General features: G+C 44.1%; 1 protein-coding gene across 1 annotated transcript in view; it reads right to left on the reverse strand.

Moving 5' to 3' along the window:
- alms1 (ALMS1 centrosome and basal body associated protein) overlaps nucleotides 1–14262 on the reverse strand; it is an 83681-nt gene that overhangs the window by 19120 nt on the left and 50299 nt on the right. The window contains exon 10 of the mRNA XM_065025039.1: nucleotides 2299–2991. Within this exon, the coding sequence (XP_064881111.1) occupies nucleotides 2299–2991 (693 nt within the window). The remainder of the gene's footprint in view (nucleotides 1–2298; nucleotides 2992–14262) is intronic.

Raw genomic sequence — 14262 nt, forward strand, 5'->3', positions numbered from 1 at the left:
AGTGTTAGTCTATAACAGATCTGAGTGTGATTAACAGTGTCAGTCTATAACAGTGTTAGTCTATAACAGTGTCAGTCTATAACAGGGTCAGTCTATAACAGGGTCAGTCTATAACAGGGTCAGTCTATAACAGGGTCAGTCTATAACAGTGTTAGTCTATAACAGTGTTAGTCTATAACAGGGTCAGTCTATAACAGTGTTAGTCTATAACAGTGTCAGTCTATAACAGTGTCAGTCTATAACAGTGTCAGTCTATAACAGATCTGAGTGTGATTAACAGTGTCAGTCTATAACAGTGTTAGTCTATAACAGTGTTAGTCTATAACAGTGTCAGTCTATAACAGTGTCAGTCTATAACAGTGTCAGTCTATAACAGTGTCAGTCTATAACAGATCTGAGTGTGATTAACAGGGTCAGTCTATAACAGGGTCAGTCTATAACAGTGTCAGTCTATAACAGTGTCAGTCTATAACAGTGTCAGTCTATAACAGTGTTAGTCTATAACAGGGTCAGTCTATAACAGGGTCAGTCTATAACAGTGTCAGTCTATAACAGTGTCAGTCTATAACAGTGTCAGTCTATAACAGGGTCAGTCTATAACAGTGTCAGTCTATAACAGTGTCAGTCTATAACAGATCTGAGTGTGAATAACAGTGTTAGTCTATAACAGTGTCAGTCTATAACAGTGTCAGTCTATAACAGTGTCAGTCTATAACAGTGTTAGTCTATAACAGTGTCAGTCTATAACAGTGTCAGTCTATAACAGTGTCAGTCTATAACAGTGTCAGTCTATAACAGTGTTAGTCTATAACAGGGTCAGTCTATAACAGGGTCAGTCTATAACAGTGTCAGTCTATAACAGTGTCAGTCTATAACAGGGTCAGTCTATAACAGTGTCAGTCTATAACAGGGTCAGTCTATAACAGGGTCAGTCTATAACAGTGTTAGTCTATAACAGGGTCAGTCTATAACAGTGTCAGTCTATAACAGTGTTAGTCTATAACAGTGTCAGTCTATAACAGTGTTAGTCTATAACAGATCTGAGTGTGATTAACAGGGTCAGTCTATAACAGTGTTAGTCTATAACAGTGTTAGTCTATAACAGTGTTAGTCTATAACAGTGTCAGTCTATAACAGTGTCAGTCTATAACAGTGTCAGTCTATAACAGTGTCAGTCTATAACAGTGTCAGTCTATAACAGATCTGAGTGTGAATAACAGGGTCAGTCTATAACAGTGTCAGTCTATAACAGGGTCAGTCTATAACAGTGTCAGTCTATAACAGTGTCAGTCTATAACAGATCTGAGTGTGAATAACAGTGTTAGTCTATAACAGTGTCAGTCTATAACAGTGTCAGTCTATAACAGTGTCAGTCTATAACAGATCTGAGTGTGATTAACAGTGTCAGTCTATAACAGGGTCAGTCTATAACAGTGTCAGTCTATAACAGGGTCAGTCTATAACAGTGTCAGTCTATAACAGTGTCAGTCTATAACAGATCTGAGTGTGATTAACAGGGTCAGTCTATAACAGTGTTAGTCTATAACAGTGTTAGTCTATAACAGTGTTAGTCTATAACAGGGTCAGTCTATAACAGGGTCAGTCTATAACAGTGTTAGTCTATAACAGTGTCAGTCTATAACAGTGTCAGTCTATAACAGTGTCAGTCTATAACAGTGTCAGTCTATAACAGTGTTAGTCTATAACAGTGTTAGTCTATAACAGTGTCAGTCTATAACAGTGTCAGTCTATAACAGTGTTAGTCTATAACAGTGTTAGTCTATAACAGTGCCAGTCTATAACAGTGTTAGTCTATAACAGTGTCAGTCTATAACAGTGTTAGTCTATAACAGTGCCAGTCTATAACAGTGCCAGTCTATAACAGTGTCAGTCTATAACAGATCTGAGTGTGAATAACAGGGTCAGTCTATAACAGTGTTAGTCTATAACAGTGTCAGTCTATAACAGTGTCAGTCTATAACAGATCTGAGTGTGAATAACAGTGTTAGTCTATAACAGTGTCAGTCTATAACAGTGTTAGTCTATAACAGTGTCAGTCTATAACAGTGTCAGTCTATAACAGTGTCAGTCTATAACAGTGTCAGTCTATAACAGATCTGAGTGTGAATAACAGTGTTAGTCTATAACAGTGTCAGTCTATAACAGGGTCAGTCTATAACAGTGTTAGTCTATAACAGTGTCAGTCTATAACAGTGTCAGTCTATAACAGTGTCAGTCTATAACAGTGTAAGTTCTTTAGTCAGTAAGCGGTAAAGATAGATTCAGCCGGGATTCTACCTGCTCCCGTCTCGGCTCCAGGCCCGGTTCCCGTCTCGGCTCCTGGCCCGGCCCCTGTCCCGGCTCCTGGCCCGGCTCCAGGCCCGGCTCCTGTCTCGGCTCCTGTCTCGGCCCCTGTCCCGGCTCCTGTCTCGGCCCCTGTCCCGGCTCCTGGCCCAGGCGTGTCTTTCTGTCTCTGGGGTACAGACTGCTGCTGTTGGCCTGTGATCCAGTCATGGTGGTTGTGTCTCTGGACATGGAGCAGTGTGTCGAGGTGGTGGTGCTCTCTCTCCCCTGCTGCTGGGGCCGTGTCTGAGGTAGCCACCCTTGCACTGTGGGTTGGGAGACCCCTTCTAATGTGAACTGGGACACCTGTAGAGGCTCGGGGAGGGGGGAGCGGCGTGAGCTGGCAATGGTGATGGAGGTGAGGGGTGGAGGGTGCGTTCTAGGGAGGACGTATAACCCCTCTCGGAGGGCGATCTGTCTGACCCGGCCCTCTAGGTCCTGCCTTAGAGGGGTACGCAGTTCAATGCTGTCCTCAAACGGGTTCCTGCTCAGCTGCTGTAGCTGGTGGGACAGACAGTCCTCTGCTACCTTCAGGGCCCTGAACTGCTTCTTCTCCCCAACCAACTGCTCCTCAGGCTGGGGTAGGGAGGGAGGCTGGCCCCCTGGACCTACAAGGCTGGACGCAGTACTGCTGTCCGTGTCCGTGCTCTGAACCAAGGAGAAAGAACCACAATCAACTGACCAGAAAAATAAAAATCGACCGTAAAACACTTATACCAGACTGAAATATACCAGAATACCAGACTGAAATATACCAGAATACCAGACTGAAATATACCAGAATACCAGACTGAAATATACCAGCATACCAGACTGAAATATACCAGAATACCAGACTGAAATATACCAGAATACCAGACTGAAATATACCAGAATACCAGACTGAAATATACCAGAATACCAGACTGAAATATACCAGAATACCAGACTGAAATATACCAGAATACCAGACTGAAATATACCAGAATACCAGACTGAACCAGTTGAGTGCTTTTGATGACTTCAATCGCACATAAAGTAGAAAGGAAACGATCTGTAGAAGACTTGTCTCCACACCGCAGCCACACCACTCTACAAAGTCACCCAGACGGTTCACCACTGAACAGCATGCTGGAGAGGACAGTCGTCCCGAAACAACCATCCCACCACTACAAACTCCATATGCTGCCTCCTACTGCAGCGGAGCCATGAGATCAACTTTTTCTGCACAAGTACAGTGAAATGCCTTTCTTTCTTTCCCAACAATGCAGTAATCACAAGTACAGTGAAATGTATTATTAACATATTAACAATGTACAGTGAAATGCTTTTCTTCCGCCCGCTGGGGCGGCAGCGTAGCCTAGTGGTTAGAGCGTTGGACTAGTAACCGGAAGGTTGCGAGTTCAAACCCCCGAGCTGACAAGGTACAAATCTGTCGTTCTGCCCCTGAACAGGCAGTTAACCCACTGTTCCCAGGCCGTCATTGAAAATAAGAATATGTTCTTAACTGACTTGCCTGGTTAAATAAAGGTAAAATAAAATAAAATAAATTGTTGGTTCTTTCCCAACAATGCAGTAATCAAGATCAGTGCCAATTCTATACTTACAATGTGGATACTGGAGTGGTAGGAGCAGGTTTATATAGGGGGAAGGTGCCTAGGCATCAAGATGAGGAGCAGGTTTATATAGGGGGAAGGTGACTATATACAGGGTCAGTACCATATTAACAATGTACAGGGATACTGGAGTGATGGAGGTAGATATGTATAGGGGTAAGGTGACTATATACAGGGTCAGTTCCATATTAACAATGTACAGGGATACTGGAGTGGTAGGAGCAGGTTTATATAGGGGGAAGGTGACTAGGCATCAAGATGAGTAGCAGGTTTGTATAGGGGGAAGGTGACTAGGCATCAAGGTGAGTAGCAGGTTTATATAGGGGGAAGGTGACTAGGCATCAAGGTGAGTAGCAGGTTTATATAGGGGGAAGGTGACTAGGCATCAAGGTGAGTAGCAGGTTTATATAGGGGGAAGGTGACTAGGCATCAAGGTGAGTAGCAGGTTTGTATAGGGGGAAGGTGACTAGGCATCAAGGTGAGTAGCAGGTTTATATAGGGGGAAGGTGACTAGGCATCAAGGTGAGTAGCAGGTTTATATAGGGGGAAGGTGACTAGGCATCAAGATGAGTAGCAGGTTTATATAGGGGGAAGGTGACTAGGCATCAAGATGAGTAGCAGGTTTGTATAGGGGGAAGGTGACTAGGCATCAAGATGAGTAGCAGGTTTGTATAGGGGGAAGGTGACTAGGCATCAAGGTGAGTAGCAGGTTTATATAGGGGGAAGGTGACTAGGCATCAAGGTGAGTAGCAGGTTTGTATAGGGGGAAGGTGACTAGGCATCAAGATGAGTAGCAGGTTTATATAGGGGGAAGGTGACTAGGCATCAAGGTGAGTAGCAGGTTTGTATAGGGGGAAGGTGCCTAGGCATCAAGATGAGTAGCAGGTTTATATAGGGGGAAGGTGACTAGGCATCAAGATGAGGAGCAGGTTTATATAGGGGGAAGGTGACTAGGCATCAAGATGAGGAGCAGGTTTATATAGGGGGAAGGTGCCTAGGCATCAAGATGAGTAGCAGGTTTATATAGGGGGAAGGTGACTAGGCATCAAGATGAGTAGCAGGTTTATATAGGGGGAAGGTGACTAGGCATCAAGATGAGGAGCAGGTTTATATAGGGGGAAGGTGACTAGGCATCAAGATGAGTAGCAGCAGCAACTATGGATGATGATATGTGAGTGTGTGTGCCTGAGTGGGTCAGTATGTTTGTGTGGATAAGAGCGTCTGCTAAATGACTTAAATGTAAATGTAAATGTTATGTGAGTGTGGTAGTGTCAATGTGTTGAGTGTGCAGACTCAGTCAAATATATATATATTTTTTTAAATAGAAGTCGAGGCAGGATAAAGTAGAAGTCAAGACAGGATAAAGTAGAAGTCGAGACAGGATAAAGTAGAAGTCGAGGCAGGATAAAGTAGAAGTCGAGGCAGGTCGAGGCAGGATAAAGTAGAGGTCGAGGCAGGATAAAGTAGAGGTCGAGGCAGGATAAAGTAGAAGTCGAGGCAGGATAAAGTAGAAGTCGAGGCAGGTCGAGGCAGGATAAAGTAGAAGTCAAGACAGGATAAAGTAGAAGTCGAGGCAGATAGTCTGTGTAGCCATTTTGTTAACTATTTACAGTCTATGTCCTGGGGAGTAAAAGCTGTTCAGAAGCCTGTTGGTGTCAGACTTGTTGCTCCAGTACCACTTTCCCCCCTCCCCTAGGATCCAGTTGCCCCCCTCCCCCTAGGATCCAGTTGCCCCCTCCCCTAGGATCTAGGATCCAGCTGCCCCCTCCCATAGGATCCAGTTGCCCCCTCCCCCTAGGATCTAGGATCCAGCTGCCCCCTCCCCTAGGATCCAGTTGCCCCCTCCCCTAGGATCCAGTTGCCCCCTCCCCTAGGATCCAGTTGCCCCCTCCCCCTAGGATCCAGTTGCCACCCTCCCCTAGGATCTAGGATCCGGTTGCTACCCTCCCCCTAGGATCCGGTTGCCACCCTCCCCTAGGATCCAGTTGCCCCCTCCCCTAGGATCCAGTTGCCCCCTCCCCTAGGATCCAGTTGCCCCCCTCCCCTAGGATCCGATTGCCCCCTCCCCTAGGATCCGGTTGCCCCCTCCCCTAGGATCCGGCTGCCCCCTCCCCCTAGGATCCAGTTGCCCCCTCCCCTAGGATCCAGTTGCCCCCTCCCCCTAGGATCCAGTTGCCCCCTCCCCTAGGATCCAGTTGCCCCCTCCCCTAGGATCCAGTTGCCCCCTCCCCTAGGATCCAGTTGCCCCCTCCCCCTAGGATCCAGTTGCCCCCTCCCCCTAGGATCCAGTTGCCCCCTCCCCTAGGATCCAGTTGCCCCCTCCCCTAGGATCCAGTTGCCCCCCTCCCCTAGGATCCGGTTGCATAGGGAGGTGTTCAGTCCCAGGGTCACAAGCTTAGTGACGAGCTTGGAGGGGACTGGGGTTGAACGCTGAGCTGTAGTCAATGAACAGCATTGTCACATAGGTATTCCGCGTATCTAGGTGGGTTAGGGAAGTGTGGAGTGCAATTGATATTGCGTTGTCTATGGGTCTGCTGCGGGGCCGCATGCACATTGGAGTGGGTCATGGGTGTCAGGGATGGTGGAGTTGATGTTAGCCATAACCAGCCTTTCAAAACACTTCATGATTACAGGTGTGAGTGCTACAGGGTGGTAGTCATTGTGGCAGGTAGCCTCAAGAGTTCTTGGGAACAGGAACGATGGTGGTCAGCTTGAGACATGTGGGCATTACAGACTGGGACGAGGAGAGGTTGAAAATAACAGTCAATAGGCCTGCCAGCTGGTCTGTGCATGCTGGGAACTCGCCCCGGAAAATACAGTCCGGCTCCGCGACCTTAGGACTTGACTGAGAGCGAGATAACACAGTCCTCTGGGTCAGCGGGTGCCCTCATGCACAACTCTGTGTTGTTTTTGCGGGATGTAAAATGCAGTGAGTTTGTCTGGTAGAGAGGCATCGTTGGGCAGATCACGGTTGGGTCTCCCTCTGTAATCCGTAATGGACTGTAGCCCCTTGCCACATGCGGCGGGCGTCAGAGTAATATGATTACAACAGGTTTGATAAAACAACATGCTTGAAGAACCACCACACCCAGCCATTCCACGTGTTTGATCTATTCTGGAGATAGTCAACTCATTATCAAGCCCTTGACAAGGTGGATAAGATGAGCTAGTTCAGGACTACTGCTCATTATCAAGCCCTTGACCAGGTGGATAAGATGAGCTAGTTCAGGACTACTGCTCATTACAAAGCCCTTGACAAGGTGGATAAGATGAGCTAGTTCAGGACTACTGCTCATTACAAAGCCCTTGACAAGGTGGATAAGATGAGCTAGTTCAGGACTACTGCTCATTATCAAGCCCTTGACAAGGTGGATAAGATGAGCTAGTTCAGGACTACTGCTCATTACAAAGCCCTTGACAAGGTGGATAAGATGAGCTAGTTCAGGACTACAACAAAATTGTGAAACATCTAAAAACCTGCTTAGATGCTAGGATAGGCTAGTTGGTGTAACAGGTTCGTAAACAGATTTCTTGGGAACACCACACCATGCCTGAGACTGACACACCTCACAGTTACCTTACCCACCACACCGGGGCAGTCCAAGGAGAGGAGGCTAGCATCAAAATGAGACAACATTCACATGGTTTAAAACAGAGAGTGAGGAAGTTGAGCCTTGCCTATACATTTGGTGTTCAGGAGTGATTCCTGATAGTACCTGTAGTGGGTGTTTGGTATTGAGTGACTATGATAGTACCTGTAGTGGGTGTTTGGTATTGAGTGACTAAGATAATACCAAACACCCACTACAGGTACTGAGTGACTAAGATAGTACCTGTAGTGGGTGTTTGGTATTGAGTGACTAAGATAGTACCTGTAGTGGGTGTTTGGTATTGAGTGACTAAGATAGTACCTGTAGTGGGTGTTTGGTATTGAGTGACTAAGATAGTACCTGTAGTGGGTGTTTGGTATAGAGTAGGAGTGACTAAGATAGTAGCTGTAGTGGGTGTTTGGTATTGAGTAGGAGTGACTAAGATAGTACCTTTAGTGGGTGTTTGGTATTGAGTAGGAGTGACTAAGATAGTACCTGTAGTGGGTGTTTGGTATTGAGTGACTATGATAGTACCTGTAGTGGGTGTTTAGTATTGAGTAGGAGTGACTAAGATAGTACCTGTGGTGGGTGTTTGGTATTGAGTGACTAAGATAGTACCTTTAGTGTGTGTTTGGTATTAAGTGACTATGACAGGACCTGTAGTGGGTGTTTGGTATTGAGTGACTAAGATAGTACCTGTAGTGGGTGTTTGGTATTGAGTAGGAGTGACTAAGATAGTACCTGTAGTGGGTGTTTGGTATTGAGTGACTAAGATAGTACCTGTAGTGGGTGTTTGGTATTAAGTGACTAAGATAGTACCTGTAGTGGGTGTTTGGTATTGAGTAGGAGTGACTAAGATAGTACCTGTAGTGGGTGTTTGGTATTGAGTAGGAGTGACTAAGACAGTACCTGTAGTGGGTGTTTGGTATTGAGTGACTATGATAGTACCTGTAGTGGGTGTTTGGTATTGAGTAGGAGTGACTAAGATAGTACCTGTAGTGGGTGTTTGGTATTGAGTGACTAAGATAGTACCTGTAGTGGGTGTTTGGTATTAAGTGACTAAGATAGTACCTGTAGTGGGTGTTTGGTATTGAGTAGGAGTGACTAAGATAGTACCTGTAGTGGGTGTTTGGTATTGAGTGACTATGATAGTACCTGTAGTGGGTGTTTAGTATTGAGTAGGAGTGACTAAGATAGTACCTGTAGTGGGTGTTTGGTATTGAGTAGGAGTGACTAAGACAGTACCTGTAGTGGGTGTTTGGTGTTGAGTGACTATGATAGTACCTGTAGTGGGTGTTTGGTATAGAGTAGGAGTGACTAAGACAGTACCTGTAGTGGGTGTTTGGTATTGAGTGACTATGATAGTACCTTTAGTGGGTGTTTGGTATTGAGTGACTATGATAGTACCTGTAGTGGGTGTTTGGTATAGAGTAGGAGTGACTAAGACAGTACCTGTAGTGGGTGTTTGGTATTGAGTGACTATGATAGTACCTGTAGTGGGTGTTTGGTATAGAGTAGGAGTGACTAAGACAGTACCTGTAGTGGGTGTTTGGTATTGAGTGACTATGATAGTACCTTTAGTGGGTGTTTGGTATTGAGTGACTAAGATAGTACCTGTAGTGGGTGTTTGGTATTGAGTAGGAGTGACTAAGATAGTAGCTGTAGTGGGTGTTTGGTATTGAGTAGGAGTGACTAAGATAGTACATTTAGTGGGTGTTTGGTATTGAGTAGGAGTGACTAAGATAGTACCTGTAGTGGGTGTTTGGTATTGAGTGACTAAGATAGTACCTTTAGTGTGTGTTTGGTATTAAGTGACTATGACATGACCTGTAGTGGGTGTTTGGTATTAAGTGACTAAGATAGTACCTGGAGTGGGTGTTTGGTATTGAGTAGGAGTGACTAAGATAGTACCTGTAGTGGGTGTTTGGTATTAAGTGACTAAGATAGTACCTCTAGTGGGTGTTTGGTATTGAGTGACTAAGATAGTACCTGTAGTGGGTGTTTGGTATTGAGTAGGAGTGACTAAGATAGTACCTGTAGTGGGTGTTTGGTATTGAGTGACTATGATAGTACCTGTAGTGGGTGTTTAGTATTGAGTAGGAGTGACTAAGATAGTACCTTTAGTGGGTGTTTGGTATTGAGTAGGAGTGACTAAGACAGTACCTGTAGTGGGTGTTTGGTATTGAGTAAGAGTGACTAAGACAGTACCTGTAGTGGGTGTTTGGTATTGAGTGACTATGATAGTACCTTTAGTGGGTGTTTGGTATTGAGTGACTAAGATAGTACCTGTAGTGGGTGTTTGGTATTGAGTGACTATGATAGTACCTGTAGTGGGTGTTTGGTATTGAGTGACTAAGATAGTACCTGTAGTGGGTGTTTGGTATTGAGTGACTAAGATAGTACCTGTAGTGGGTGTTTGGTATTGAGTAGGAGTGACTATGACAGTACCTGTAGTGGGTGTTTGGTATTGAGTGACTAAGATAGTACCTGTAGTGGATGTTTGGTATTGAGTGACTAAGATAGTACCTTTAGTGGGTGTTTGGTATTGAGTGACTATGATAGTACCTGTAGTGGGTGTTTGGTATTGAGTGACTATGACAGTACCTGTAGTGGGTGTTTGGTATTGAGTGACTAAGATAGTAGCTGTAGTGGGTGTTTGGTATTGAGTAGGAGTGACTAAGATAGTACCTGTAGTGGGTGTTTGGTATTGAGTGACTAAGATAGTACCTGTAGTGGGTGTTTGGTATTAAGTGACTCAGATAGTACCTGTAGTGGGTGTTTGGTATTGAGTAGGAGTGACTAAGATAGTACCTGTAGTGGGTGTTTGGTATTAAGTGACTAAGACAGTACCTGTAGTGGGTGTTTGGTATTGAGTGACTATGATAGTACCTGTAGTGGGTGTTTAGTATTGAGTAGGAGTGACTAAGATAGTACCTGTAGTGGGTGTTTGGTATTGAGTAGGAGTGACTAAGACAGTACCTGTAGTGGGTGTTTGGTATTGAGTGACTATGATAGTACCTGTAGTGGGTGTTTGGTATTGAGTAGGAGTGACTAAGATAGTACCTGTAGTGGGTGTTTGGTATTGAGTAGGAGTGACTAAGACAGTACCTGTAGTGGGTGTTTGGTATTGAGTGACTATGATAGTACCTTTAGTGGGTGTTTGGTATTGAGTGACTAAGATAGTACCTGTAGTGGGTGTTTGGTATTGAGTGACTATGATAGTACCTGTAGTGGGTGTTTGGTATTGAGTGACTAAGATAGTACCTGTAGTGGGTGTTTGGTATTGAGTGACTAAGATAGTACCTGTAGTGGGTGTTTGGTATTGAGTAGGAGTGACTATGACAGTACCTGTAGTGGGTGTTTGGTATTGAGTGACTAAGATAGTACCTGTAGTGGATGTTTGGTATTGAGTGACTAAGATAGTACCTGTAGTGGGTGTTTGGTATTGAGTGACTAAGATAGTACCTGTAGTGGGTGTTTGGTATTGAGTGACTATGATAGTACCTTTAGTGGGTGTTTGGTATTGAGTGACTATGATAGTACCTGTAGTGGGTGTTTGGTATTGAGTGACTATGACAGTACCTGTAGTGGGTGTTTGGTATTGAGTGACTAAGATTGTAGCTGTAGTGGGTGTTTGGTATTGAGTAGGAGTGACTAAGATAGTACCTGTAGTGGGTGTTTGGTATTGAGTGACTAAGATAGTACCTGTAGTGGGTGTTTGGTATTGAGTGACTATGATAGTACCTGTAGTGGGTGTTTAGTATTGAGTAGGAGTGACTAAGATAGTACCTGTAGTGGGTGTTTGGTATTGAGTAGGAGTGACTAAGACAGTACCTGTAGTGGGTGTTTGGTATTGAGTGACTATGATAGTACCTGTAGTGGGTGTTTGGTATAGAGTAGGAGTGACTAAGACAGTACCTGTAGTGGGTGTTTGGTATTGAGTGACTATGATAGTACCTTTAGTGGGTGTTTGGTATTGAGTGACTATGATAGTACCTGTAGTGGGTGTTTGGTATAGAGTAGGAGTGACTAAGACAGTACCTGTAGTGGGTGTTTGGTATTGAGTGACTATGATAGTACCTTTAGTGGGTGTTTGGTATTGAGTGACTAAGATAGTACCTGTAGTGGGTGTTTGGTATTGAGTGACTATGATAGTACCTGTAGTGGGTGTTTGGTATTGAGTGACTAAGATAGTACCTGTAGTGGGTGTTTGGTATTGAGTGACTAAGATAGTACCTGTAGTGGTGTTTGGTATTGAGTAGTGACTATGACAGTACCTGTAGTGGGTGTTTGGTATTGAGTGACTAAGATAGTACCTGTAGTGGGTGTTTGGTATTGAGTGACTAAGATAGTACCTGTAGTGGGTGTTTGGTATTGAGTGACTAAGATAGTACCTGTAGTGGGTGTTTGGTATTGAGTGACTAAGATAGTACCTGTAGTGGGTGTTTGGTATTGAGTGACTATGATAGTACCTGTAGTGGGTGTTTGGTATTGAGTGACTAAGATAGTACCTGTAGTGGGTGTTTGGTATTGAGTAAGATAGTACCTGTAGTGGGTGTTTGGTATTAAGATAGTACCTGTAGTGGGTGTTTGGTATTGAGTAGGACTTAGTACCTGTAGTGGGTGTTTGGTATTGAGTGACTAAGATAGTACCTGTAGTGGGTGTTTGGTATTGAGTAGGAGTGACTAAGATAGTACCTGTAGTGGGTGTTTGTATTGAGTAGGAGTGACTAAGATAGTACCTGTTAGTGGGTGTTTGGTATTGAGTAGACTATGATAGTACCTGTAGTGGGTGTTTGGTATTGAGTAGGAGTGACTAAGACAGTACCTGTAGTGGGTGTTTGGTATTGAGTGACTAAGATAGTACCTTTAGTGGGTGTTTGGTATTGAGTGACTAAGATAGTACCTGTAGTGGGTGTTTGGTATTGAGTAGGAGTGACTAAGATAGACCTAGTGGGTGTTTGTACTATGATAGTACCTGTAGTGGGTGTTTGGTATTGAGTGACTAAGATAGTACCTGTAGTGGGTGTTTGGTATTGAGTGACTACTAAGATAGTACCTGTAGTGGGTGTTTGGTATTGAGTGAGTGACTAAGATAGTACCTGTAGTGGGTGTTTGGTATTGAGTGACTAAGATAGTACCTGTAGTGGGTGTTTGGTATTGATAGTAGCTGTAGTGGGTGACTAAGATAGTACCTGTAGTGGGTGTTTGGTATTGAGTGACTAAGATAGTACCTGTAGTGGGTGTTTGGTATTGAGTGACTAAGATAGTACCTGTAGTGGGTGTTTGGTATTGAGTGACTAAGATAGTACCTGTAGTGGGTGTTTGGTATTGTGACTAAGATAGTACCTGTAGTGGGTGTTTGGTATTGTGACTATGATAGAGTGACTAAGATAGTACCTGTAGTGGGTGTTTGGTATTGAGTAGGAGTGACTAAGATAGTACCTGTAGTGGGTGTTTGGTATTGAGTGACTAAGATAGTACCTGTAGTGGGTGTTTGGTATTGAGTAGGAGTGACTAAGATAGTACCTGTAGTGGGTGTTTGGTATTGAGTAGAGTGACTAAGATAGTACCTGTAGTGGGTGTTTGGTATTGAGTGACTAAGATAGTACCTGTAGTGGGTGTTTGGTATTGAGTGACTAAGATAGTACCTGTAGTGGGTGTTTGGTATTGAGTAGGAGTGACTAAGATAGTACCTGTAGTGGGTGTTTGGTATTGAGTAGGAGTGACTAAGATAGTACCTGTAGTGGGTGTTTGGTATTGAGTGACTAAGATAGTACCTGTAGTGGGTGTTTGGTATTGAGTAGAGTGACTAAGATAGTACCTGTAGTGGGTGTTTGGTATTGAGTAGGAGTGACTAAGATAGTAGCTGTAGTGGATGTTTGGTATTGAGTGACTAAGATAGTACCTGTAGTGGGTGTTTGGTATTGAGTGACTAAGATAGTACCTGTAGTGGGTGTTTGGTATTGAGTGACTAAGATAGTACCTGTAGTGGGTGTTTGGTATTGAGTAGGAGTGACTAAGATAGTACCTGTAGTGGGTGTTTGGTATTAAGTGACTAAGATAGTACCTGTAGTGGGTGTTTGGTATTGAGTAGACTAAGACAGTACCTGTAGTGGGTGTTTGGTATTGAGTGACTAAGATAGTACCTGGTGGGTGTTTGGTATTGAGTGACTAAGATAGTACCTGTAGTGGGTGTTTGGTATTGAGTAGGAGTGACTAAGATAGTACCTGTAGTGGGTGTTTGGTATTGAGTGACTAAGATGTAGCTGTAGTGGTGTTTGGTATTGAGTGACTAAGATAGTACCTGTAGTGGGTGTTTGGTATTGAGTAGTACCTTTAGTGACTGTTTGGTAAGACTAGATACCTGTAGTGGGTGTTTGGTATTGAGTGACTATGATAGTACCTGTAGTGGGTGTTTGGTATTGAGTGACTAAGATAGTACCTGTAGTGGGTGTTTGGTATTGAGTAGGAGTGACTAAGATAGTACCTGTAGTGGGTGTTTGGTATTGAGTAGGAGTGACTAAGATAGTACCTGTAGTGGGTGTTTGGTATTGAGTAGAGTGGGTGTTTGGTACTATGACAGTAGCCTGTAGTGGGTGTTTGGTATTGAGTGACTAAGATAGTACCTGTAGTGGGTGTTTGGTATTGAGTGACTAAGATAGTACCTGTAGTGGTGTTTTGGTATTGAGGACTAGTGGGATAGTACCTGTAGTGGGTGTTTGGTATTGAGT

Source organism: Oncorhynchus nerka, linkage group LG12, assembly GCF_034236695.1.
Source record: "Oncorhynchus nerka isolate Pitt River linkage group LG12, Oner_Uvic_2.0, whole genome shotgun sequence".
Taxonomy (NCBI): domain Eukaryota; kingdom Metazoa; phylum Chordata; class Actinopteri; order Salmoniformes; family Salmonidae; genus Oncorhynchus; species Oncorhynchus nerka.